Genomic DNA, 25272 nt, shown 5'->3' on the forward strand with positions numbered 1-25272 from the left:
TGCAGTAAGGGGGGGGGCTCGGCCTTGGCGCCGTTCTGGGGGTGCTGCCGCGCCCCCACAATCTGGGCCAGGATCGCCCCAAGTGCCTTCGTTGCTTCGTCTCTCTCCATCCCTGGCGCTGCCGCCATCTCCCCAGGCCGCTCGCTGCTCGCAGCAGCACCCACGGCGCCTGTCCCTGCGGGAGAGCCCTGCCCCTGCTCCAGCAGCTTCCACGCTTACCAGGAGCTGGGCTAACGCCAGCCCGCCGGCACAGCCCGCTTACAGCCATGAGGACGTGCGTGCAGCTCCTTCCAGGGGGAACAGGAAAACAAGCACACTAAGCGAAGCTGCGTCCCATTTCCCTTGAAAGGGGGACGCGGCGTCGAGGCGGCCCGCCACACGATGAGCTGCGGGCACTGCTGCGGGCCCTGCTCCCGGCAGGAACGCCGAGAGGCGAGCGCTGCTTGCAGTTGCCTGCCATAAACCCCACGTTTCCACAATAGCCAGCCTCCAGCTAGGTGATTCCAGGCGGGGCTGCGAGCTGACTAGTCTCGCAGATTTAGGAGGCTGTTGACAGAACAGAAATAGTGAGTCACTGCTTTTGCCGCCTGTCTGTGACATTCGACTTTGCTGCACCAAGTAAACGTGGCCTCTCCACGCCGTGCGCGGGCAGCCCGCAGGCTTGCCTGGGGAGGGAGCGTTGGGTGGGCCGGGATGGGAGGAGGGAACCTCAGCACACCCCGGGCCCAGGGCTGCTGCACTGTGCTTGGGACCTGTACCCGGGTGAAGCAGCAGCCCCACGCAGGGCTGCCAGCTGGGGCAGGGCTGGGCATGGCCCATGTGGAGGTCTCGAGGGGATGAATGGGCACCTTGTGGCCCAGGGACTGACCAACTCCCTCCCTCGTGCATAGAAAATGGCTCCGAGCAGGGACTCGGCGCTGCGCTCACTGGCAGCAGCGCTGTGAGCAGGCTCCAGCCTCACCCGCAGCTCAGAGAACCACCCAAATGCTCACTGAGGGCTGCGCGGCCTGCCAGGGGGCAGGGGAAAAGTAGGGCACACGTTATTGTTTATAGAAGGGGTTGTAGGCGGTCAGACTCGGGCAACAGCTTCACACACACCCCTCTTCACCTCTGCTGCTATAAAAAGCAGGCAGGGCTGTGGCCGAGACGCCCGGGTACCACCCCAAATTCCTGCCTGGGCAGGGCTCCCGGCCGCGGCGTTGGAGGAAGGAAGGGCTGGGGAAGGAAGCAGAGCTTGTTCAGCGGCTGCTGCGTGCGGCTAGGCCACGGCCCGCGCCAGCGCTCTCGGGGCACTCCTCAGAAATTTCATCAAGCCTAAAGAGATGAACAAAGAACTTCTTCCAGCTTGCTGCAAAACCTGTTCAGCCAAACCGATGCAAAGATAAGAAAACCAGGTCGCTCTTGAGGCGTAATGTTAAGGAGCCGATGAGCCGTGGGCTCTCCCTGATGGCAGGGCTGGGCGGCACGGGGCAGCCCCTGCGGTGCTGCTCTGTGGGGACAGAGCACACAGAGACATCCAGCGTTGTGCTGCGGGCCAGGAGAGAGACAGAAACAATACAGCCCAGAAGATGGTCAGCAACACTTGCTCCTTATCTGTTATATAGAAGAAGTCTTTCTGAAATTTCAGAGCGTAAATTAAAGCTTTGGCTTCCTCATCCTTGCACCAGCCCAGCTCGTGGCAGGTTTGTGTGAGGCAGCCCTGAGCCACACACAGCCCCAAGTCAAAACTCCAAACATTTCCTTAAGCAATTTGCACATCTTAAAAATAAAATCCTTTATTGATAATATGAATGTTTAACACGTTTAATGCCGTCAGCTATAAAAATGATTAAAGAGTTCAGCTCGGTACATTTGGCTTTACAAATTTACAAGTGTTAATGAATTAATACTAGTGTGTACATTTTGCACTTCATTATACTCCATTAGCCAGTGACAAACTCTGCAACAATTTCTGCTTGTAACAGATGTGAATTATAGAAGAAATATTTAGTTGCTTTCACACAGAATCTACATCAACAGTTAAATACTACCTCTAAATGTCTTACTGAATTAGTTGGATCCATTTTAATATCTTGTGCTTAGTTTCTCTCAGAAGATAGGCTACTAGCAAAAATACATTCTTTTGCATACCCCCTTCCCATATTATATTTTAGAAGAACCAGTACTCAGTGCATTTCCTAATAAACTTCATCATAGCATCTCTCTCTATAGAGCTATTGATAAGGAAAGGGGATAATACAATTTAGATTAATGTAAAAGCAAAGAAACATGTTAAAGCAGTGTATACAAAAGCCTCACTTTTGAATCGGCAGTGATACGTGGGCCTAAATTCATCTGCCCATCAGTTTTCAGAATTACTCTCATCAAGAGAAAAAATCTGCTATGAATACTTACAAAAGTAATAAATGTGCTTCCCTAAAAGCCACTGCCCACTTATTTCCAGGCTGCCCATCTTCCTATTGTTAGCATGTAGCCCCTTCCAATGGGTTAGGAACCATGGCACGTAACACCACAATTTAAAAGGCTACTAAAAGGTTTGTAAAAACCTCTTGTTCTAGCCTAAATATCTGCCTGCACGGGAAAGAACAGCAGGGGCGCTTCAGACAACAGCCACTCCAAAGCAGCACAAGCGCTGCGATGTCCTACAGAGCAAGACTCAGGGCTTGAAGGAGCTGCCAGGTGAAGGAGCTTCCAGGCCACGTCCAGCAGTGCATCTGCCCCGCAGCCACAGGGATCTTTCCTACAGGGAAGTGGGATGTGCTCTGTTTGATTAAATATTCAAAAACGATGAAGGAGAAAGCATCGCTGGCAGTGGGAAACTATAGTGTGCAACTTGACACTGCTGAGAGGGAAACGCTGAACGTTTCTAAGTTTAGGATCAGTTCAGATACAACACCTGAAATAATTAACTCAGGGTTACGCTCTCAGCCTCTACCACTGATCTGTGGTACGTTTGTCTTGCACTTCTTACCACGATGACTCAGAAAACCAACCCTGCCGTGCTGTGGAGTGATGGGCAGCATAGGCAGAACATGGCAGTGAGGACTACACTTCTCGTACCAAACATTTCTGCGCTAGAATCCATTGCCGCTCCCCTTTTGGGCCCAAATAACTTTTCCTACATAGGATTTGCCTCAAACTTAGGCAATTCCTTGCTCTGTTTTTTTTTTCCAATCTCAAAGAATTCCCTTGTTTTCTTAATATTAGGAAGAAGCTCAAGAATAGAGATTTTCATAACGTGTTGTATATTTAATAGGTACGTGTGAAACTACCTAAACACATACACGTAGTCAATTACCTATGACAGTAATGATTTGGTTCTCTATTTGTAGCAGCCACTGAAAGCCAACAAGATCCCAAAACTAGCGTGTAAAATCCATGTCAGCTGGACACCACTGATGCAAGTGATGAATAAAATTATTGCTTTTGTGTATAGTAGAAGATCCTGTTTTACTGTTGCAAAGGAAACTGTATCATATGGACTAGTGTTTTGTTTTTCAAGTAATAGCAAGATCTTTGTCAAGTAGTAGCAAGATCCTTTTCTCAGAAGTTCTACACACAACAGTAGAATGCTTGAGGAACTTGAAAATTAAAAGGTGACACACCAGAAACTAGAGTTTAGCCATTTAAAGCACCCAGGCATCTCTACCGGATGTGCTATAGGAAACAAACAAAAAAAACTGCTGGAACAATGAATATTGAAAGCAGAGTAATCTGGACAATCCAGATTACTGCTAAATTTCACACCAAGAAACTTGTGTATGCTTCCTAAAATACCTAGGAGCCAAGATCTAAAGGACAAAGTGTGGCTGGCTGCATCAGTCTGGTGGTCACTTTACAGAATTGGTAGCACATTTGCTAACTTACTTTAGCAAACGGAAAGAATTAAAAAGAAAAACAGTGTTTTTAACATTCATGACTCAGAGAAGAATTTCTTTCTGCAGCTAGATGGTCCCCCTCTTCACCCTTTTCAGAGAATCACATTCATATTGCAGGCTTAGTTCAGGCACTTTATATAAAATGTTCATCTGGAGTAAAAAGTCTGCAAAAGTTATTTCTGCATAATTTAAAAGTAGCATTTCAGTCCCATTTTAGTTTGATAGATAGGTCCCAGTTCATGATTATGGTTCCTGTTCTTGATTTGATTTGACCGTTGCCATGAGACATTTTGAGGCTACTGTATAGCTGTAGTTAAGGTTTCTTCATAAACAAAAATATTTTCCTACCTATTAAAAAAGAAAAATATACTAAATGCTTTATACAGACAGATTCTGCTACTATGGAAATAAATAACATGGAGTGGAAAACCAGTGCCTTAGCTCTAGGACGCTAAGCCATGGAATGTCACATTCACATTTTCTGGAGACTAGCTGCTAGTTGGCAGGAGTATCTCCATGTCTTTGCCATTTGCCACTACAGTATTGTTAGAGCAGCTACTTGCCACGTCCATGGGGGCACCCAGAGAGGACGCCTGAGAAGAGGTTTTGGTTAGCGGAGCAGGAGCAGCAGGCGACTGAGCGAGGCCAGGTTTCTTTGGAGGAATGGGTGGAGGGTTCCCTCTTTCTGCTCTAGGAATGGTTGGTGACTTAATCCCAGGAGACAATGGGCTTAGCGGACTGGAAACCTTTCCAGGGCTCGGAGAATGACCAGATTCATTTTTGGGGCTCACGGCATTTGCCAGATTTCGATAGTCTGTGCCAAAAGGTGAGCTATTAGGGGAGACAGGTTTAATCGCTCCCTGCTGGCTGGTGAATCTGGAAAGAACCTGAGTGACTGTATTGCGTGCTAACTGCTTGGCAGCAGAGTTATCTGCTAGAGTAGGAGACAAATCCCTTGACGGTGGGCTCTGCAAACCACTTGACTGATGGTCCTGTTCAGCTTGAGACTGAAATTTGTGCCGAGCTGCGTGGAAACGTTGATTGATCCCCACCTGGTAGGATGACTGATAACCAGGGCTGCTTGCTGAAGCTCCCACTAAGCGTTTAGTCAGAACCGGTGAGGAGCAGGGCGAAGGTGTTAGAGAGGAGGCAGCTGTGCTGCTGGGAGACAGGGAGACCCCACTAGAAGGGAGCTGAGACATCAGATGCACTGGTGACTCTGTTCTTACAGGAGAACTTCCATTTTCAACTGCGTTTTCTAGTGTTGTACCAGCAGATTTCTCCTTTTGAGCCTGGCTCTCTGCTGCATTTGTTTGCAGCAGCTCGCTACCCGTTTGCATGTCTGTATTGCAATGACCATTGGATTTTGCATAGGAATGAGTAGGTGTAGTAGGGCTGGGAAACATGGTATGCACAGCTTTGCTGGTGCTGGCAGGATTTGCTCGGTCTGCTTGTGGACACTCCGTCTGGCAAGACACAGACTTCACTGCGGGACTGTCGGTAGCAACTCCTCTGGACATCACTGAGGAGCTTGGCTGCAAAGGCTCAGTAGGACTGTGCTCCTGGCAAGCAGCCTCCAGCTCCTTCAGGGCTTTCTTCAAACATTCTACCTCTTCTTTCAGTGCTTTTGTACGGTTTTCTTCTCTGTTCAGCTTGGCTTTCAGCTGTTCTCTTTCAATGTCAAACTCCGAGAGCTGCTTTTCTACTTGTGCTTCCATCTGTAAACCCCGCTTCCTCTTGGATGCCAGCTCCTCCTCCAGTTTACTCACCTTACTCTTCTCTTTTTCCAATTTCAAGCTCAATTCTGCTGTCTTCTGACCCTCTTCTGCTGCTTTGGCAGTGGCTTTCTTGCACTCTACCACAAGCACGGAAGACAGTTGCTTGTGGCGAGCCCTTTCTTCCTCCAACTGGCTTGAGAGCTTCTTCTGTTCTTTTTCAAACTTCTTCACTTGGGATTTTTCAAACTCCAACTAGAAGACAACAAAGAAAAGCTGTAAAGGAACCACAAAACCTCCTGAAAGTAAATGACGTGCAGCAACCCAAAAGCTAATGGGGTTACTATACACGTTGGAGACATTCCCCAGTAAAAGATGGCAATGCCTAAGAGAAAGAAAGAGGTTCTTGCCCCAGGTGTCTGCAAGACAGTCCTGTGTGACAAGCAACTCAGTTCACATCTATTACGAATTATTACTTGTGAGTAGTTACATCACGTATGATATTCATTTGGCACTTTGTAGGACATACACGTTCTGCCACGCACTGATTGAACAGGTGATCTGAGCAAAAATTTCCTTCCACCTCATTTACTACTTTGTTGGTTTGCCTTTTAAAGGCATTGGGCTTTGAAATGCTGATACATTACATATGTTTATTAAAGTCTGCAGCAATTGAGTAAGAGAAAACAGCAGCTTAAATATTTATTATAATCCCTGAGCAATCACACCGGGAGACCTTTCATGATGACTTATTCTGATTTTTGAGTGCTAGGAAGCGTTATCATTTGTAAGCGCAGCCCTGCTCTTGAGAACTTCTCAGATTTCAGGCTGAAGAAAGATTTCAAAGCATTTGTCTATTAATGGCTTTTACCACCATTCATCTTCAAAAAAAAAAACATCAGAGAAATGAGGTTGTTTTTCACATCAAAATGGAAGAAAAAACAGGAGAGCCTTATGGAGGAGCGAGGCCCCTGATATTCTTTAGATGTGAAGGTGTGATCTAACACCAGTACTCAGCTCAGCACCCTGCCTGAGCACCCGGGGCCCCGGGTTTCCGTGGGCTGGGTAATCAGCAGCTACTGAGGCGCAGCGTACCTGCTGGGTGAGCCGCTCCCGCTCCTTCTCCAGCATGTAGGTCACATCATCCCCCTCCGCCGTGTCCTGGGCGTGACGCTGCCTCTCTTCCTCAAGGTCCAGGATCACCTGCCAAACAGACTCGGGTCACTCCAGCACCCAGCCGCACCCGCGAGCCGCACAGCGCAGGGAGAGCGGCGCCTCCGCACACCGCCCAAAGCCAAGTGACACGGGAGTGCTACCACTGCAGCCTGACATCCAAATTCAACTCGGAAATCACATAAAAGCAGCTTTTGGACAAGTTACACTGTGTTATTATTTGGTATAGTTGAGCCAGTTTGTGAAAGAAGTTAGAGAATCGCACCCTTCACAAATCGTTTTATTACCCAGTAGCCAAATTGCGCGCTCTTCCTCCCAGCTGCAAACAGCCTCGAGAAGTTCCCATCAGCTGCCACTGGCAGTAGGGTGCCCTCATCAGAATTTCCTGGCAGGACCTTTAACACCAGAGCCAGCAGAGCAGACGCACTACCCCAGGGAGGACGCGCCCAGGCGACACAGGGCGTTACAGTCGCAGCGATGATCCTCGCTACAGTTCCAGCAGTAATTCACACACAGACTTCTCCTTCAGTTTCTTACAGGAGATTTGAGGACTGCAGTGCAAAGTTTATTTTAAAGAGCATTAATTTGTTCTTCCACTTAAGAACAAGATGAGCTCTTGAAATGAAACTGCTTGCCATAAGGACCCAGTTAAGGAGCTCCTTCAGTTTTCATGCTGAATTACATGAATAATTGAAATTCTATTAACTCAACAAAAAAAAGCCAAATAAGGCAGAGTCTCTTGGGGGGAGCTTGCATCTCACCTCCAGAACTCTAGGGCTTTCCTAAAACACACTCACCAGGGATTTAGTAGCTTCTCAGTCTTCCTGCAATTTAAGCTTCCAAACAATGCTTAAATATTTTTAGGTACCCAGGGAACCTCTTTACAAGAGCGACAGAAACCTCTTTAGAAGGAAACCTCTTTACAAGAGCGACAGAAATGCTTCACACTCTTCACAGCCTGAAAGGACGGCCTTGCTCTTGTCCCCATCAACAGATCACATGAAAATAAACTTCAAACCATGCACTGATGAGCAATGGAACAGAGGGTTCAACTTTGAACCTTTTGATTAGAAATAAAATGTGACTACTTGTATTTGGTATCTTTGTATTTGATTGTGTAAGTTTTAATCAAAGCAAGAGTGACATCTGGAAAAAACAAAAAACCACACCCAAGATGGTACTGGCTCAGGCACAGGCAGTAGCCAAAAATATACTTAAATTTGACATTATAAAAGCTAGCCTCTAGATACCAGTCTGCCACTGATGCAAGTAAAAGCAAGTAAAAGCAAAAATCCCAGCTACTTTCTAGATGGAGCAGAAGTATGTGAAGAGGTTAAGACATGGTGCTGCAGCGCAGGTGGTTAGAGACTCAGGAGGGCTCCTCCCAGTCGCGGGTTCCAGTGATACACTCTTGGACAACTATTCCGTGCCCTGACTATACAGGAGGGACAAGTATTTTAGTCATTTTGGCTTGTCAAATTTACTGCAGGACAAAAAGAACTCCATGTAAACATGCGGATTTTTTGTTTGTTTTTTAAAAGCTAAGTAGTTACATAAAGAGAAGCTGTTGTAGCAAGCCCGAGACGCTGAGGTCAGTGGACTCTTGCTTTCAGACTTGTGTGCGGCTTTATGCTCCCCTAGCAAACGGAGGTACGTATGCCAGGTGAGCAAACCTCTGAGGAAGTAAAGTCTGACATGTGGCCCAGGCACTTCACTGGTGTCACTGTATGTTCAAGCTCCATATGAAGAATAAGAGATAATCCATTAAAGTGGCCAAAATTAGTTTTGGTCAAGCCCTATTTTGTTAGAAAAGCCCAGCTTCCAGGGGTGCACTCCCATAAGTACCTGGTACTAGCTCTTTCTGAGATAACAGTGGTAAACAGTGATGTGTTTGCTGAGAATTCAACCTTCCAGAAATTCTTTCTTACATTTTAGTAAGTACCATACCTCCCAGTTGTGGATAAACTACTTCCTTTCCTGTGTCCCCTAATAAAGACATCTTGTATGCCTTTCAAATCTCAAACTAACGAGCCTAACAGTTGCATCATAGTGAGTGACAAGAAGTTTAAATAAAGCTGAAAAGTTCTTTCAGTTACCAAAACTCAAGGCATTCAAGAGTTTTTGTCTAAGTCAACGTATTTTCAAAATGTAACTAGTAAATTCTGAATACCTTATTTGAGGAAAAACTTACCTTTCTGTGTCTGCTTTCTGCAGCGGCTAGTTGGGATAACATTCTTTCCTGCATATTCTTGCAATGTTTCATCACCACTTTCAAAATAGATAAGGGATTGGAGCATACTGGTTGCTTTTCACCATGATTCCCCTCTTTCAGGGTCTCAAAATCTCTTTGCAAAGCCATCAGTGGGTCACTGATGTTGTATTTTCCATAGCGCTCTTCAATGAAGGTGTCTCTATGCTGGGCCTGTGATAAAATAAAACAAATTTGCATTTCAGCATACTTAAAATACAAAACTAGCTAAAAAAAAGAAAATTGTTCATCATTAATAATCCCTTCCCCAATTTTCCACTTACAGAAATCATGACACAGCCTGATACATAACCCACTACCTGCTATAAGTGTATTTAGAGAGGAAAAACCACAAGTGTGTCACGTTAAAGGCACGTGGTTAGCAGACGAGGACAAGAGAGCAATTCAGATGACAGAAGCTGGCCCAGCGATCGACCTGAGGAGCAGTGCAGCTCCTGCCACCTACGTGATCCCCAGCGCCCACCTGCACCCTCCGTTCTCATGCGGGCAGCACCAAGGGGACAAACACCACAGCTTTCTCATAGCGGGTGCCCAAACTATTCCTCTGACGGCAGACTGATCAAGTAAGACTACCCAAAGGTAAATGCACAGTGAGGACAACACTCCATCATCAGAAAGGATTTTTAAGCTGTTAACATTTAAAGTTTCAGCTAGGCTCCAAGCTGAAAAACCCCCTCGTTAATATATTTAAAACGGACGTAGGTTGACGGTCCCCCACTGACACAGACAATAAAATCGAGAAGGAACAGAAGTGTGCGAGCGAGTCCAGTTCGGCTGGCCCCGCCGCTTCGCCACCGCTCCTCCAGCCCTCCTGCTCTCCGGGGACGGTGATCCTGAAGCGGCGCGCGAGAAGCGCCCGTATCTCCACAACTGGAACGCGAGCAGATGTCTGAGCGTGTCTGCCTGTGACAGCCGAGGGTGTGCGCGTGGCAGCTATGTGGAGCACGTGCACCGTTCATTTCTCACTGGTCCCCCGGCTGAAAAAGCCTTTCAGCCAAGTGGCCTCACGCAAACTAGGAAGAGAAGGAAAGGAAGTCTTGCTTAAAAACACAGCCTCTTCAGAGCACACTCACCCTAACGTCCTCATACCACAGCTACCTGCCTCCATCGCTTCCATTCCACCCCTGCAAAAGGTAAATATCAGGTCCTGCTCACCGAGAGATTTAATCATTTACTGATGTGGCGGTGGGAGAGCAGTTGTGTGTTGTTTTTTTTCATTATGTCACCATCAAAGAATTTCATGTTGAGCAATTAAAGAGTTTTACTCTCACAATAACCTAGAAAGCTGTAAATTGTTAATAAAATCCTTACTAATCTCCTCCAGACTAAACAAAGCTTAGTGGCTCAAGATGCAAGATAGGAACGTTTAGGTTTCTTTTGGTGACATGTAAGAATTCAAGAAACTCACACTTCCTAAGCTTTACGTTTCCTACATTTAGAGCCATCCCTTCCAGCTGGAAATCTGTTGGTTAGGATGCTACGGCCTTATCCTACCGAATGACTACTGGGAAGTCCTAAAAACCAAAACAAACCTTTGTGAACACACAGATGCTAAAAAAATAATAATAAATCTTTACTCAAATAGCTGACGGAGACTTTTTGGTCCTGTCTATATTCCAAGACAGAACCATGGGATTAGCGTGGAAAAAACACGTCAAAGTCAAGCACTGCCCTCAAAGGGGGAAACGTATAGGTTACGTTGACCAAAGGCACAAAAAGCACCTTTCTTTCCATATCTCCTCCACAACCCAACCTGGTTAGAGAGAGCTGTCCGCCGATACTGACCTGGCGTTGCATTTTAACCCCTGCAGCACACAAATACAGAGGAACACTTCGCTCTGCCAGACAGCCCTGCTGCCTTCTCAGGAAAGGTGGGCACAGCTTGGTGCTACATGCGTTTGGCCAGAGCTGAAGATATTGTTCTATGGATTTAAATAAAAAGAGGAAGGAAAGGATCAGCCCTGGAAATGGGAGGGCAGCCTCGGATAATAAGCCACCCATGGTTTAATGAATCACAGGAAAAACTACAGACTTTTTTTGTGGCAGGGCGGGGAACTTCAGTTCTTCCAAAGTATTTATAAAAGTGACTCAACCCGACCTCGCTGCAAGCGCGTAGGGCACTTCTAAGTGACTCAGGCATTAAAAAGGCTTCGAATACAAAACTGGACATTCATCCAGCTGCCAAACTGCTCTGAGACGAGCTGCTCTTCCCCAGGGCCAAACCCACCTGGTGGTGGGCACTGCACGGCCGCAGGAAAACATCGGAGAGACCGCGAGGGGGAGGACATTCGGGTAGCTCCCTGCCGGGCTGCTGCTTTCTAATAAAAGCCCAAAGAACTGGGATTTATCACCAAATAAGTTCATACCCAGTACGTATAACCTCTGGTTTTCTGTGAGCGCTGACAAAAGTCACGGTTCTCCCTCGCTCCCAGGCAGCTCTGAGCTCGGCTGAGCTGAGCCGGGGAGGTTTGTTTCCTGCCTGGGAAAGAACGAGAAGTTCTTCCTTGCTGCTCTGAGCAATTAAGTGTTTTCCTGAGCTAGCATGACAAACAGATGAGCCTATCATAACATTAATAGCTTCGTGAAGTCCAGCTATTCTTCTTTAGTAGCCAGCACAGCATAAACATTTAATTAAAGCTGTCTAGACTATGAAAAGTCTTAAACAGCCCATCCTACACAGGCTACAATGAGTTTACAGAACGAAATCCGCCGCTCGGGCATTCGGGCTGCCACGCAGTAGAAACGCAGACGCCGACCTGCAGCCTGCGTGTGCCACCTCTGTGCCGCGGGGCCGCCGGGCGGCACGGCTCCGAGGTGGCCGCGGGGCCACCACCACCGCTCCTGGTGCACCAGCTCAGGATGGGCACACGCGCGTGGGGCTTCTCCCTGCCTGATGCCGCTCACCCGGGCGCCTCTTCAGCTCGACCTCCCCCAGTCATGCTGGGGATTAGGGGATTACATGGAAACAGCTCCAGCAGTTTTGATTTTGTCCTGTCTGAACTGGAATTCAGGCATAAACACTTTTTTTTTTTTTTTTAACTTCCAGAACAGAAGCAACTTGATGATGCAAGAGAAAGATTCTATTAATGAGCCCAGCACGGAAAAAAAATCAACCTAGATCTCAGATCCCAGTATCAACCTATTGTAACGTATAAATCGACACGAGATTGAGCCTCAGTAATAAACAAAGAACATTACAAAAAGCATTGCTAACCCAGCAGCAGAAAATCGGATCTGGAAGACCAGAGACGACATGTATACATCCCGCAAGATGAGCTGCTCTTCGAAAGACGACGCGATTTTCTATAGTTAGAAGTTCCTCTAATTCAGTACCTTCTTCTCCACCATCTCAGACATGTAAACGTAATTTCTTACCAAAAAAATTCAAACTCTGAAAGCAACTAAATGAACTATTTGGCAGTTTTGTGGATGATTATATTGCCCTCCGCCAAGTGGAAAAAAGTTAACATTTAAGTTTGGGCAGCTCTTAAAACAAAGAAACAAACAAACAAAACCCCAAAGAAACAAAACCACAGGCAGCAGCTACGCAAGTGAATTACTCCTCCAAACAAAAGTCCCGATGATCAGAAGAAGCAGGCACTGGGGGGGTCCCACCCTACGCTGGCTGGCTTTTAGCTCCTGCTAGGGTCGCTGACCACGGCCAGTCCGTTTTGGAAAGGGCTCCTTCTGACTTTTGGAGCAGAAGCAATATCTGACAACAGTGAAGAGATGCTTCCTGTGCAGCCCAGCACAGCAGAACTTCACTTTGTTAGGGAAAAGCTACTGTTTCCTCTTGGGATTTCTAAGCTGCGTTGGGCTGGATGTTTCCCATAATATACTTTTTTTTTTTTTTTTTTAAAGATTTCCTTTTATTGAAACCTTGTTTATGAGACAGCATTTTCTCTCTGCCTTCAATAAGCTTTACAACTTGTTTTACTGGAACTTCAAACGGGGAACTCCCAGCACTTGCTTTAAGTGTTTTTCTGGACAGAAGGTGGAATATTGCTCTTCCCTGTAATTTTAGGGTTCGGGATTTAACCCTGGGCACAACACAAACACGGTGTTAATTAACCGTAGCTACTGCGTATGCAGTTCTCCAGTAATAATACGCACAGAAGTTCCTCCTTTATGCTGCAGAGCGGTATAATCTTTAAATAGCTTCTTACTGCCTTTGACTTCCTCATTAGCTCCTTTCCCCCGAGCCAGATATTGGGAATGAAGACACGCTGAAGTCACGGCCGCCAGCGAGAAGGGAATTGTGTTGGGTCCCCTTGCTCTGCACAAAAACCTCGGCGCAGGACCCCGGCCCCACGTCAGCTCCAGCTCCAGCCCCGGAGCGATGCCCAGCAGGGGCCGTGGTGCTGAACAGCGCGCGCCTCCCGACTGCCATCAGTACACCACGCCAACAAACCAGCTGAACGACACCTAACGACATTTGCCCGCCTAACACGGCCTATCAGCTTCGAAAAACGTAAGAAACGTTTGCAATAAACATTCAGCAGCACAAAATCACAGCTTCCTTCTCTGGGAACCTTTGCTTGGAAGTGCAGATGGCATGAGCCGCCGCAGCGGCACAGCGCCCACGGGTCCCCAGCGATGGCTGAGCACCGTGCACCATCGCCGCGGGACCCACGGCGCACTCGGCTCCAAGCTGGGAGCCCGAAACGCAGAGCGTCCCTCCGGCAGGACCTACCTGGGCGCTGGGACGGAGCAGGAAAGTGGTTGTCCAAAAGATACCGCCGAGCAGGGCTGCCCCAAGGCAGAAAAACAAAGTTTTCCCCAAACTTGCAAGAAGAGCCGCAAGGAAGCCTGCCTTCTGGAAGGAGCAGGCGCATGGGAACCCTGCTGGATCTACGCTGCTTTGTGCAAAAAGCCCGTTTTGTCCCACCTGGGAAACGCTAGCATCCCTAGTCAGGTTCTTTATTACCGAACTTTTTTTGCCTACTTAATCAAGAGGTAGATGTTGGTGTTTTGAAATTGTGCTGTAAACTTAGCTTCTAAACCCACTGACAAATGGACACGTAATTTGGAGCGCATTAATAGCGCTTTATAGAATGAATTACTGAATTCAGAAGCAAAGTAACGAAGGCCAGCTCCCACAAAATAGACGGTTCATTAGCACAAAAGACAGTTTCTGCTCCAAATTCGCTTAAGCCCTTAACATTAAAGAACACGCCAGAAAGCTGCTTCCTGTTTTCCAGAAGCGAACAGAACTTCATTGCTAACATACAGCGAACTCTCACTTAACGGGCAGGGGGGAGGGAACCCGGTGCTCTAACACACCAACACAGGCTTGTTTAAATATTGAATTGTTTTCGATCGTGTTGTGCTGTTTTAGAAAGCTAACCTATATTTCATGCGTGTAATCCTTTCTACATGGCAGTAAGGACTGAGAATCCAGCCCTTCGTATTATGCAACTCTGACAGCATCTGTTTTTTTGGATGATTTAAACATGATTATAACTACAGGAAAAGGAACACAATAAGAAATGAGATTTAAGGCCTGCTCCGAGGAGAACATTGAGATTTATGCAGTGGACAGGAAGCTACTTTCGGGCAAAACAGCTTTTTTTTTTTTTCAATGGGGTTTTAAAATAGAGGAAGCAAATCGGAGCACTGGAAAACAATATTCTGAGTACAGTAAGTTTGCTCTCTTAGTCCTTTGTGCTAGAGCTTGGATTGCAGCAACACCCGATCCGAACGGCCATCGGAAGTCAGAGCAGGTACACAGCGAAGGCACGCAGACGGTTCTCCCTGTCACAAAGGCCCAGCAGCACTCAATTAAAACAATGCAGAAGGAAAAAAGAAAGCTGCAGAAGAACAGAGAAGACAGCAAGGGCAAGTCACAGTAAGGGAGAGGCATTAATTAGAGGTGACCTAACAACGGCTCTTTATAATCTGAACCCGAGCAGCTGACGGATGAGGCTCAGGAGCTGCGGAGGGACGCTGCCCCCGGGTGCCGTGCAGAGACCCCCGGCAGGGCGAGCAGGGACAGAGGGCAGAGGAGCGGGGGCAGCCGAAGGGAAGGGTGGGCAGCGAAGGGGCAGAGCAGGCAGCCTCTGCACGGGCAGGCCCCGCAGCTCCGCTCTGACGCTGCGAAGCGGGGCTGGTGCCAGCCAGCAAGCGGCCCGATACCACGAGGGAGAAGAAAACTATTTTAGGAGTTGCAATCTGCATGCACAGATTCTCTCTGCTAAATGCCAGATGTTAAATGCTTTCCTTTAAGCACGCAGGAATATCAATTATTGCAGACTGCACTACAGTCAAATTACAGGCTTACAAGTTAAGGCAATCTTTTTCCATGCAAGTGCTTGTCCTTCCCTACAACGTAACATAGGATCTGCTTCAGAAATCCGGAGGGGTCAGGAGCATTTAAGTTTGAACTAGGTAGACAATCTGATCTTTAACCATTGCCGTCTCCGTGTGTAACGTAACTGCAGGAGACAAACGCTGCCATTGTTTGAGACCACGCTGTGCTCAGGTTCCACGCCGCCTCCTCCCACGTACGTACGCGCTTCACGTAAAGCTATCACGCCTCCAAAGAAGGCTGACTGAAGGCAGGCACCGAAGTCACTACTCAACAACCACGCAAAACAGAGGCAGCTGCGAGGCTACGGCCGGATGACTTCTCCACGCACAAACCCAGGGAACGCTTCCACCAGCCCCCGATGTCCCCGCTCCTCACGGCGCACGTCAGGGCTCGGCTCAAACTAAAGGCTCTGGGCTTCGCTCTTTGGTTCAGCCTTAGAGGGCCTTTTCTTCACGGCAGCATTCTTACGTTTATCAGAAGAGGAGTAAACAGATTAGCGAGGTGGGTTTTCCTTTAATTACAGCCACACACAAAACTATTCCAGCCGGCAAAGCCCTGTGAAGCTGTTACCACAGCTACTATCAGCAAACAAAGGACAAGCGCAGCGCGGCCAGGCTTTCTCTAACTGGGTGCTGGACACGCGCACGCTGCGAGGCCAGGAGGCTGCCGAGGCTCTGTCCGGCCGCCACCAAAAGCTACGTGGCTCCTGCTGTTTCCCTTTGCCCCAGGCACCGAATGGGCAACGCCATCTCCTACCTGCAGGCAGCCTGCTGCGCGCTGGCACTGCTGGACGCGGCGCCCGGCCGCCAGCCCCACGCCCCCAGGAGCCCCCGTGCTGTGCTGGGAGGCTGCACGTGGCCAGAGCCAGCTCCGGCTTGAGGCTCTCACTGCCCTTTCCTGCTACCTTCGGCTTTCCTGGCGTTCTCAGGATGAGAAGGGGGAAAAAAATAATAATAAAAAAAAGCACTAACTTTTGATTAGCTTGGTATTTTATACTTTGCAATTATCAAGCACAGGTTACAGTTTCATTTAATTTCTTCTGAGCTACCAGTACCTGACAATCGATGTCAAAAGGGTGTTTTAACCGTACGGATCTCCTCGTGCAGGAGGGAATTGCAGGTTAAATTTCAACAGAAAAGATAATTGCATTGCACTATTGGAAGGTGCTCATAAAAAGCCTATGGAACGGAGCTACATTCCTTTCCATCAGTCCCTCCGTGCCCCATTACATGCATCTCACGTCGTGGTATTAAAGCCATGCTTGTCCGGGAGCACGTTCTGGTGACACAGTTAGAAAGCTGACCCTAGGAGAGGAGCCAAGCCTCTACCCAGTCCCTCGCTCCGGGAGGGTAATAGCATTCCTCCAACAGAAAACAGATCATCTACACTTGTACTTGACAGCGTCTCTCTTTCTCCTGTCAAAATACCTTCTTACTTACAGATTTAGGTCTTCTGGATATTCTTCCTACTTGGGAAAACCATCAGGAAGTTTAAGGCAAACCAGACGAGAGCAAAGCCATTTTTATCAGAAATCGTGTAACAGCTCTGTAAACATCTGCTACCAGAACCAGGGGGCATAAAAACAAACTGTAAGAATAGATTCTCTTTATGGGACCTTGTTATCTTCAGAGATCAGACAGTAACAAAGTTCACTAAACAGGACTACTTTAAGAACAGTTCAAAAGGCCAGAAGTGGAACGCCGTGATTAGTACCACGCAGCCTCCTTAATGCACCAGGAAATACACCCAGTGCGTGCTCCGCTGAAAGACTTGCACTAGCATCCTCTAAAAGACTTGCACTAGCATCCTCTAAGTGTCCTGGGCAATACACAGTACAGTAAAATACAAGTTACCAAAGCCTGTATTTTGCTCTTACCATACCTAAAGAATAGCAGCAAATTGCCAAGATACATCTAATAAAAATGTAAGGTCACTATAACACTATGATAGCAAAAGCAAAGTATTACAGGATTAGAGGAGCAAAGGGAAGCCAAGAGCCTTCTCATATTGAGGCCACAACAAATCACAAGCAGTACCAATTGGAAAACTGCTCTGCAAGAACTGAAACAGTCAGCATAAAATTTACTATGTGAAAACAATCAGCAGTTTTACAAAAAACACATATACTGGTCCAGGGACTGCATCTTGTTCAAACAGACGCATGACAATTCTTACCCTCCATCTGGATTTTGAATGTCGTAATTTTAACAAGCAAACCAGAAAGATTAACTATTATTTGTATGAACTATACAAAAAAAAAAAAAGGCTTAGAAACTAGCCACTAGTCCAGCTTAGAAAAGGATTTGTATGTACTCAACTCTAAGTATTACTGAGCTATCTATACATGTATATATATATATGACTACTAATGGATCAAATCTGCAAAATACCTTACTAATTCTTACAAGAACACTTTCATCTCATCGCACGCAACCTGACAAGACAGGAATAGCCATCCCTTTCGGAAGGTCCACCAAACATGCCCACGTTAATGCACGCCCTGCAGGAGCGACAGGGAGGAGCCGAGCTCATCGCCGCGCTCCGTAATTACAGCTGCCAGAGCACAGAGATGCAACCTCCGATTGGTACGCCCAAATCACAGATGAAAATTAGCTTCTTCAGCACTCAACTCTCCCCCTACACACCCCGGAAATCTGCAGAAATCACGGAGAAGGGTTCAGAAAACACCCCACACCTAAGTTACAGCAGGTGAGGAGTGCCATTTGATCGCCGCTCCCCAGCACGGCCGCAGCCTGCCAGGGGCTAATCGTGGCAGGGGGGGCATGAAGGATGGAAGACAAGCTCCTCGCCACACAGGGGGACCAGATCTACTCCTAGGCACTACAGCTTCTGGCCATCGAGATACAGCCAAAGAGACATCAGGTTTTCAACCCACGAATAGGAAAACAAACAAGAAGAACCAGGCCAAAGGGATATTCCGCATAGGTTTCGATCTTACTGAAGCTGAGTGCCAACTTACTGAGGCATCCTTCAAAAAGCAGCAGCGTTACACGCAGACTACACACTCTGAGATACTTTCCAGGCTCATCCCCAACAGACTGCACCGCAGCCCACGCCACCCAACCGAGGGAAGCGGACGCAGCGCTGGCACCGCCTGGAAGGGGGCTCCTGCCGCGGGAGCTGCCCCTGCGGGGGTCCCACCTGCCCCAGCGCCGGTGCTCGCGCCGACGGGGCTGAAACAAACTTTTTTGATGGGTCAGTTTCAGCTGGTATCAGCTCCTCTGGAAGGTTACATTACAGCTTGCGCCAGCAAAGGGAAGGAATAAGCAGCCGGGCACACAAGTCTGCTTCTCTCAGCAGCAGCAGCTTATAGTGGCTTAGTTTAATACAAAGCCGTGGCTGCTTCTTCCTTATTCCTGTGACGTTATTCTCGCTGAAGGACTAATCTGTGATCCCTCCGGGCGAGAAGATGTTCTGCTTTAAGAAGCCTTCCTTATTTAATAAGAACAAAACCAACAAAGGAAGTCTAGCAGACCTTCTTCATTTCTCAAGTACTCAGTTCCTTATCAGAAAGGATGGAAGCACATGCATAACGCTGCATTTAAACTTTGAAATGCTTCTTGCAGGAAGCTTACAACAACGAATTTGAAGACGTGGAATGATATACAGCATTTATTACTGAATACTACCGATATTGACACAGGGTCCTGTACCAGTAATAAATCATTGCTTCCGAATTTCACCTCTTCATGCAGGCACTTTGCAGAACCCTTAACAGTACCGTTGTTGTTTTTGTCTCCTATCACGGTACTTACAACATACCTTTAAGGCTTCTATGACGAGATCTCTCGCTTCTAATTCTCCCTCAAGAATGCTAAACAGCGTCAGTAGTTCTGGTTTGCTGAGTTTTTCCAGATTCATCCTGAAAACCTGAAAAATGGAAGATAGTTTATTAGGCATTTCTCTGTATATTAAAATCAATACTCTAAGTTATGACACACAATCTCTATTTAACTTCAGCTTTCAGTTCTTCAGACTGCAGATTGCCGTGGAGTGGGGGGGAAGGGGAGAATACATAATGCAAACATTTTCTCTTTAGCTTCCCAGACCAGTTGCAGAAGAGTCATTTTTCACCTTTTCCCCAAGGGTCACGAACAGATGCACACCCAGATGGCGCAGGCAGAACGTGAGGGCTAAGACGAGAGCACGACATTCGCCGAGAAGTAGCCGGTCAACAGGAGAGGGGCAAAGCACGGATATTTAAGAGCCATACTACAGCAGGTAACACACCCGGATCGTACAGCTGCAAACATCACGCTGCCACTGAAGAGCAGGGCTGCAGGCAGTCCAAGCCAGGCCACCTAACAAATTTCATGGCAAAGTTCACGTTTCAGTGCTACGGCGCGTTCCTTAGGAGGGCCATTATGCATTAATGGTGGAACAGGCCCAAACCACTTTACAAAAGAAAAAAATCAATGCCACAAAGAATACACACTTAATTACTACTCTTCCAAACCGTTTCAATATCGCCATCATTTATTAAATATAATTTTACTGCTCACACAAGAACGAAGATCCATCGCCCGAACTCCCCGTACAGTAAGCTGCTTCTCCCCCCGCCAATACACTTAACAGTGCCTCGTTATAAGCCTCTGCGTTACATTATTTTATTAACAAACAACGGCAATCAAGTACTAAACCCTTGTCTCTGATGGAAATATACCTCCTGCTTCATACAACAACCAAGTACGCATTTCCTGAGCCCAAGTCACATCCATCTTTTGCCACCCTTCAAATCAATCAGAAAATGCTACCGGATGAAGCAGCTGCTCAGAAATCCCAAATCCAACGGCAAGTGACACAGGGTGAGCTTCGCCTTTACTGGAGAAGCCTACCCAGCTAAAACACTCAACCAAACTCCAATTTTTCGGAAGTCGCTGCTACTTCACAACGGATTTGCATAACTGTGCCTCTGGAGAATTATGCACAAATGCAAGTTCTGTCTTGCTCACGCCAAAGCAGTTTTCCAATTGCTGGGAACAGAAAGTTCTGCTTGCAGAGAGCAATAAGTAGCCTTCACACAGCAAGAGAAATTACAAATCTACTTTGTGCCCCTTCTGCTAATTAGAGGAGTTTCTCATCGCGCTGTCACGTTCTTGCTTCAGGCAGCATTTTACACGAAGTTCTGTAAAACAGCAGTGTTTCTGACTGACTTTTCTGGATAGGGCAGCCCGGTGAGACTTCACTGAGTGCCATCAGGGCTGAGGTGCTGCGGGTGTTCTGAAACCAAGCGGAGTGGACAACAGCAGGCGCCTGCGGGCGCTGCCTGTGTGCTGTTACAGACCCACCCACCTGTGCTCAAGAGGAAAGCACACAGCCGGGCGCTTGGTAAACCCACACGTACCTACAAGGACTTCAAAGAAGCCTGATCAGGAGCTGGTGACAGTGTACTTCAGAGACCTCCCGACACCGACCCAAGGCACGTTTTAGTGGCCCGGCAGCGCTGGCTCCCAGCCACCCCCCTGAGACCCCAGCAGCCGTGCAGGACGTCACCCCGTGCACCCGGCCGGCTCCTGGGGCACGAAGGCTGCGTGCTTTACAAACAACTCGTCTTACACAAGGGAGTACAAGAGAAGAAGCAAATTAATGTTAACACATTAACCTGCCTGCTGGGCTGGCGCGAAGGCCCCCGGGAGATGCGTGGTGTAACTGCGACACCGCCTCGGCCCTTGGTCGGGCAGACTGGCGGACACCAGGACTGAATCAGCACTGCCAGGAAGAAGCAACAATTCTGTCAGATCCTCAAGCTGTGTTAGTCCTGTGGTGCGATAAACCAGAACTAAAAAGGAGAAGTTTTCTTCTTTGAGATCTTGGAACATGCCATCTGACTGCGTTACACGGCACAGGACAGCAAATTTTTACGTGGGCTTCCAACAGGAGAGAGCCTGCGCTTTGCTCCGAAGAAGAGCTGACACGGACACTTGCAGCTGTATCTCTCCATCAGCCACCAAAAGACACGCTCCTAAAGCGAGGGCGGCTTGGGACTTCCAAGCTGTAAGGGTGGGCAGGAACCGTTCCTGCCCCACAGCCTCAGTGCCCCGTGTGCCTCGTACCTCACCGTGCCGCAGAAAGCAGCCCTGCTGTTCCTAACGAGGCTCTGCGTCTTCAATCAGCTTCATGACACAAACGAGCCCTGTCCTGAACCACACTTGCACGAACGCTGACAGAAAAGGAGACGAGGAGCCAGCATGCCCAGGAGCCACGTACAATGCACCAGGCAGCCCTCGAGGGCGCAGCCTCGGCGTCCCCGCGTGCCACCAGGCCCCTGGGTGCTCGGGGCCGGGCTGGGAGCAGGCGCTGCGAGCAAAGCCGCTGCCCTAAAACCCCACCGAATCACAGCCGTGCCCTGCCCGACGTACAGGGAACTTCTCAGCACATCTCAGACACCTGTTAGGGCGACCCCGCAGCAACTACGAGTGCTGCTTTATAGGGGCACGCAACGGCAGGCAGATGGAAAACGCAAGAGGAAAAGTTGTGTGAATTTGGGGTTGTTATCTGGTAGGAACCGGACACCTCCGTGGTCCGGCGCACCAACCAGCACGGATCTGTGCACGCCCTGCTGCACCTACACCCGGTCCCTCCCTGCCCGTCCAGCCCCGCGGTCTCCTGAGCCGCCCTTCCCGGTCCTCCTCCCGGTTACGCGCCCCTGCTCCTTCTCTGGTCCCGCTTTTTAAATGAAAGCCCACCCGGCCCAGCCCTGCCCCAGCCGACCCGTGCGGGTCAGTGCGGTGCCGAGCGCCCCGCTCGGAGCCCTGCCCAGGGGACGCGGTTTTCCCCGCACTTTTACCACGCCGGGACGAGACCCAGGAGCACCCCCGGCGCCCACAGCCCCTCACGGCCCGGCCCGGCCCGCGAGCCGCCCCCACGGGCTGACCGCAAACCGCAAGGCCTCGCTGTTTACCCTGACGGGATAAACACAGCCCCGGGCACAGATACGGCACCGGCCGGAGCACAAACACCGAGCAGCGCTCGCCGCCGGCCCAGAGGCCCCCTCGGCCCGGCCGGGAGCCCCCTGCCCACGCCCCGGGAGCTGCGGGGAGCCGCCTGCCAGCACCGGCACAAGGCAGGAGCCCGGCCCGGCCCGGCCCGGCGGAACCGCGCGGCCCCGTGCTGAGGCACCGGGGAGCCGCCCCGAGACCGGGGCCGGGAGCTCCCCGCCGGGCTGCGCTCACGGAGCCTCCGGCCGCTGCCCCGCCCCGGTGCACGGGCACGGCGGGGCCGCTCCAGCAGCGCCCCCGCGGGCCGGGTCCTCACGGCCGGGCCTACCCGGGGCGGCCCCGTAACGGCGCCGCGGCGAGGCCCCCGCGGCGAGGCCCCCCCGGCGGTCCCGGTCCCGGTCCCGCCGCCCCCCGGTGCCGCCCCCCGCCGGGCCCCGCGCACCTGCCGCGACCGCCCCGCAGCGCCGGGCCGAGCCCCCCGGAGCGAGCCCCCCGCCCCCTCCCCAGCTCCCAACCCCCCCTCCCCCGACACCGACCTGGCCCCGGCCCCGCCGCCGCCCCTACCGCGCCGCTCCGCTCCCCATGCAGCCGCCCCGCCCCTCCCGCTGACGGACGGCACGGCCGCCAATCAGAGGCCCCGCCGGGCCCGCCCGCTGTCCAATCGGCCGCGGGGAAGGCGGGGCGAAGGCGTGGTCCGGGCGGTGGCGGAGGCGGCGGCCAATCAGGAGGCGGGGGCGGGGCGCGGGGGGCGGGGCGCGGGCTGAAAATCCCTTTTGTTCGCGGCGGCGGCGGCGGGGAGAGCGGGCGGCCGTGATTGGCGCGTCACTTCCGGCGCGGGCAGGGCGGGGCGGGGCCACGGCCCAGGTGGGCGGGACCGGAGCCCACCGAGGCCCCGCCCCCGAAGAGGCCCCGCCCCCTCCCCCGGTGGAGGCCCCGCCCGGGGGTCTCGGTGCGCGAGGCCGGTCCGGTCGGTGCCGTGCCCGCTGCTGGGGCAGCCCCGAGCCCCCCTCGGCTCCCCCGCCGCCGCTGGGGGCCCGGAGCGGCCTGAGCTGCCGGTGCCGGAGGTTGCTGACAGCGGAGGTTTCCAAACCCGGCGCCCGACGCCGCGGCAGGGGGCGATGCCGGCCGCGTGCCCGGCCCGGTGCGCCCCGGCACGGACGGGACAAGCCCTCAGCACGGCCCCCGGCCGCACGGCCCCCGGCCTACACCGACGGACGGACCGGGGTGGGGGGGGCGCCTGGAACGGGGCCGGGGCACCGGGGGTCCCGGTGAGCCCCATCCGGCGGGCGCTGAGCCCCGCGCGGTAAGGAAGCGGCAGAGCCGTGCCCAGGGGAGGCCGGACACGACCCCCCCCGCGGCTGGCACAGGCGGTCCTGGGTGGGCTGCGGCCGGTTGTGGGGCCGGACACCAGTGGGGCCAGCAGCCGTGGAGCTGGGGCCCGGTTGCCGGGCCCTACCGGCACGCGCCCTGGAAGCTGCTGCAGGGAAAGAAGAGCTCTCACAAAACGGCTTTGAACAAACGGCTTGAACACATTTCACTTAATTCTGCCTCTTTCAGAGCGCTCCTGGGAGCAAGGCAGCTATTCCCGGTACCTGCTTTTGAAGGCCGTTTTTTCAGGCAGCGCAGTGAGTTGGGTCGGTCTCGTGCAGCAGGAGCCGGGAGCCCTCACACCTGGTCCTGCTCGCCGCTGTCCTCACGGGCGGCAGCGGGGCAGGGGCTCCCGGCCACAACCCCCTGCCCGCCTCTCTGAGGGCTGCCTTCAAGTGGAGGATGCCAAGCGGCCGGAGAGAGCACCGCTGAGGAACAGCGACAGTTCGAAGAATGCTTGGAAAACCCTTCTTCCAATCAGGCAATCTGCAGCCTGAATTGTTAAGTGTACCCTCTTTCTTTCCTTGGCTCTCCAGCCCCATCTGAATTGGCTTCCTCAGCACTCCAGGAAGGCTTGTGTAAGGTTTAACAGCCATCACTTTTCCAAAGGTAACGTGGAAATGTCTTTTTCATGACACAAGAGGGAGATTTCTCATTTGGGAAGCTGATTTCTTCGCTGTTACCAAATGACTGCTTTCGATGCATCCTTCTTGCAACTTTGATCTAGTAATTCTTTCGATGAACAAAAAATAAAAAATTGTGTTGATATTTCTGACAAATGGAAGTACCTGCTGAAGTATACTTTGCACTGAAAGGAAATAAAATTTACTTGTCTTTGTACATGCAAAATCACAGTGTATTCTTTGTATTTAAAGACCCCTCAGGAATGCACACATTCATTGAACACCGCAGCCAAACAAGCTGGACATTGTGCCTCCAGTAATGACTCCCACACCAGAGGCGTTGCACAGCACGTGCTGTCTCACACGAAGCCAGCAGATGAAGTCTTTGCACGGTACCGTCACGGACCCCGTGCCAGTCTGCGCGAGCTTGGGGACTGTCCAGGCTGGGTGACTTCCAAACAATTGCTCTTTCTCTCCATGAACATTTATTCACCCGCTGCATGCAGCAGCAGCCAAAAATTGACATCTACTTAAAGGGGCATAAACAGAAAAAGAAAAAAAAAAGCCAAAAGCTTTCTGGTCAGGTCCACAGAGTTAAGATGGAAGCTGTGAGTCCTTTAGAGCCTAGAAGAGGACAAATGCTAGTTGAAAGTCCAATCCCTTGATTGCACAAAGGGAAATAGCAAGGGCCTGTGTCAGGCAGAGCACGGGCAGTATGGGTGGTAGTAGACCCATAGGAGATGGGCACATCTCTATCTCAGCACTTGAATTTCCAAGGAAAGCGACTCACCGGGCACAATCCACTGTCGCCTTGACTCAGAACTGGTGTTTAACAAGAAGATGCCCAGCCCAGCCCCCCCTGCACCCTGCCTCTGACAGACGTGGCACAAAGGGTGCCAGGCTGGTGCTGGCACCGCAACCAGGAGCCGCTGCTGGCAGGGCTGTGCTGCCCTGAGCACCGAGCACCAAACAGAAAG

General features: G+C 50.5%; 1 protein-coding gene and 1 long non-coding RNA gene across 4 annotated transcripts; one reads left to right on the plus strand and one right to left on the minus strand.

The window, feature by feature from the left end:
- Positions 1 to 1746: 1746 nt before the first annotated feature.
- Positions 1747 to 22946, minus strand: CTTNBP2NL (CTTNBP2 N-terminal like). 3 transcript variants are annotated; one of them, XM_083812397.1, is made up of 5 exons: positions 22841 to 22946; positions 19129 to 19236; positions 8958 to 9188; positions 6689 to 6796; positions 1747 to 5848 (listed from the first exon to the last, which is right to left on the minus strand). In XM_083812397.1, exons 2-5 carry the CDS (start codon positions 19225 to 19227, stop codon positions 4367 to 4369), a joined length of 1920 nt encoding a protein of 639 aa, XP_083668523.1. In that variant the 5' UTR covers positions 19228 to 19236; positions 22841 to 22946; the 3' UTR covers positions 1747 to 4366. The 3 variants fall into 3 exon arrangements, with proteins under 3 accessions (XP_083668523.1, XP_083668525.1, XP_083668524.1); XM_083812399.1 differs by having other exon boundaries at positions 22869 to 22903; XM_083812398.1 differs by lacking the exon at positions 22841 to 22946 and adding an exon at positions 19441 to 21100.
- A 233-nt stretch (positions 22947 to 23179) lies between these two features.
- LOC310887031 lies at positions 23180 to 24521 on the plus strand. The gene is made up of 2 exons (XR_014575623.1): positions 23180 to 23607; positions 23862 to 24521. It is a non-coding gene; the product is annotated as an uncharacterized lncRNA (long non-coding RNA).
- The last annotated feature ends 751 nt before the right edge of the window (positions 24522 to 25272 follow it).

Source organism: Anser anser (genome assembly GCF_964211835.1).
Source record: "Anser anser genome assembly, chromosome: 27".
In the NCBI taxonomy this organism is placed as follows: Eukaryota; Metazoa; Chordata; class Aves; order Anseriformes; family Anatidae; genus Anser; species Anser anser.

Bases quoted from the DNA above. Each gene is read 5' to 3' on its own strand.
- CTTNBP2NL (XM_083812397.1), bottom strand. From the start codon at position 19,227: ATGAATCTGGAAAAACTCAGCAAACCAGAACTACTGACGCTGTTTAGC. The intron at 9,189-19,128 runs GTATGTTGTAAG...ATTTTATCACAG, and splicing joins TCGTCATAGAAGCCTTAAAG to GCCCAGCATAGAGACACCTT. The intron at 5,849-6,688 runs GTACGCTGCGCC...GTTGTCTTCTAG, and splicing joins GGGAGCGGCTCACCCAGCAG to TTGGAGTTTGAAAAATCCCA.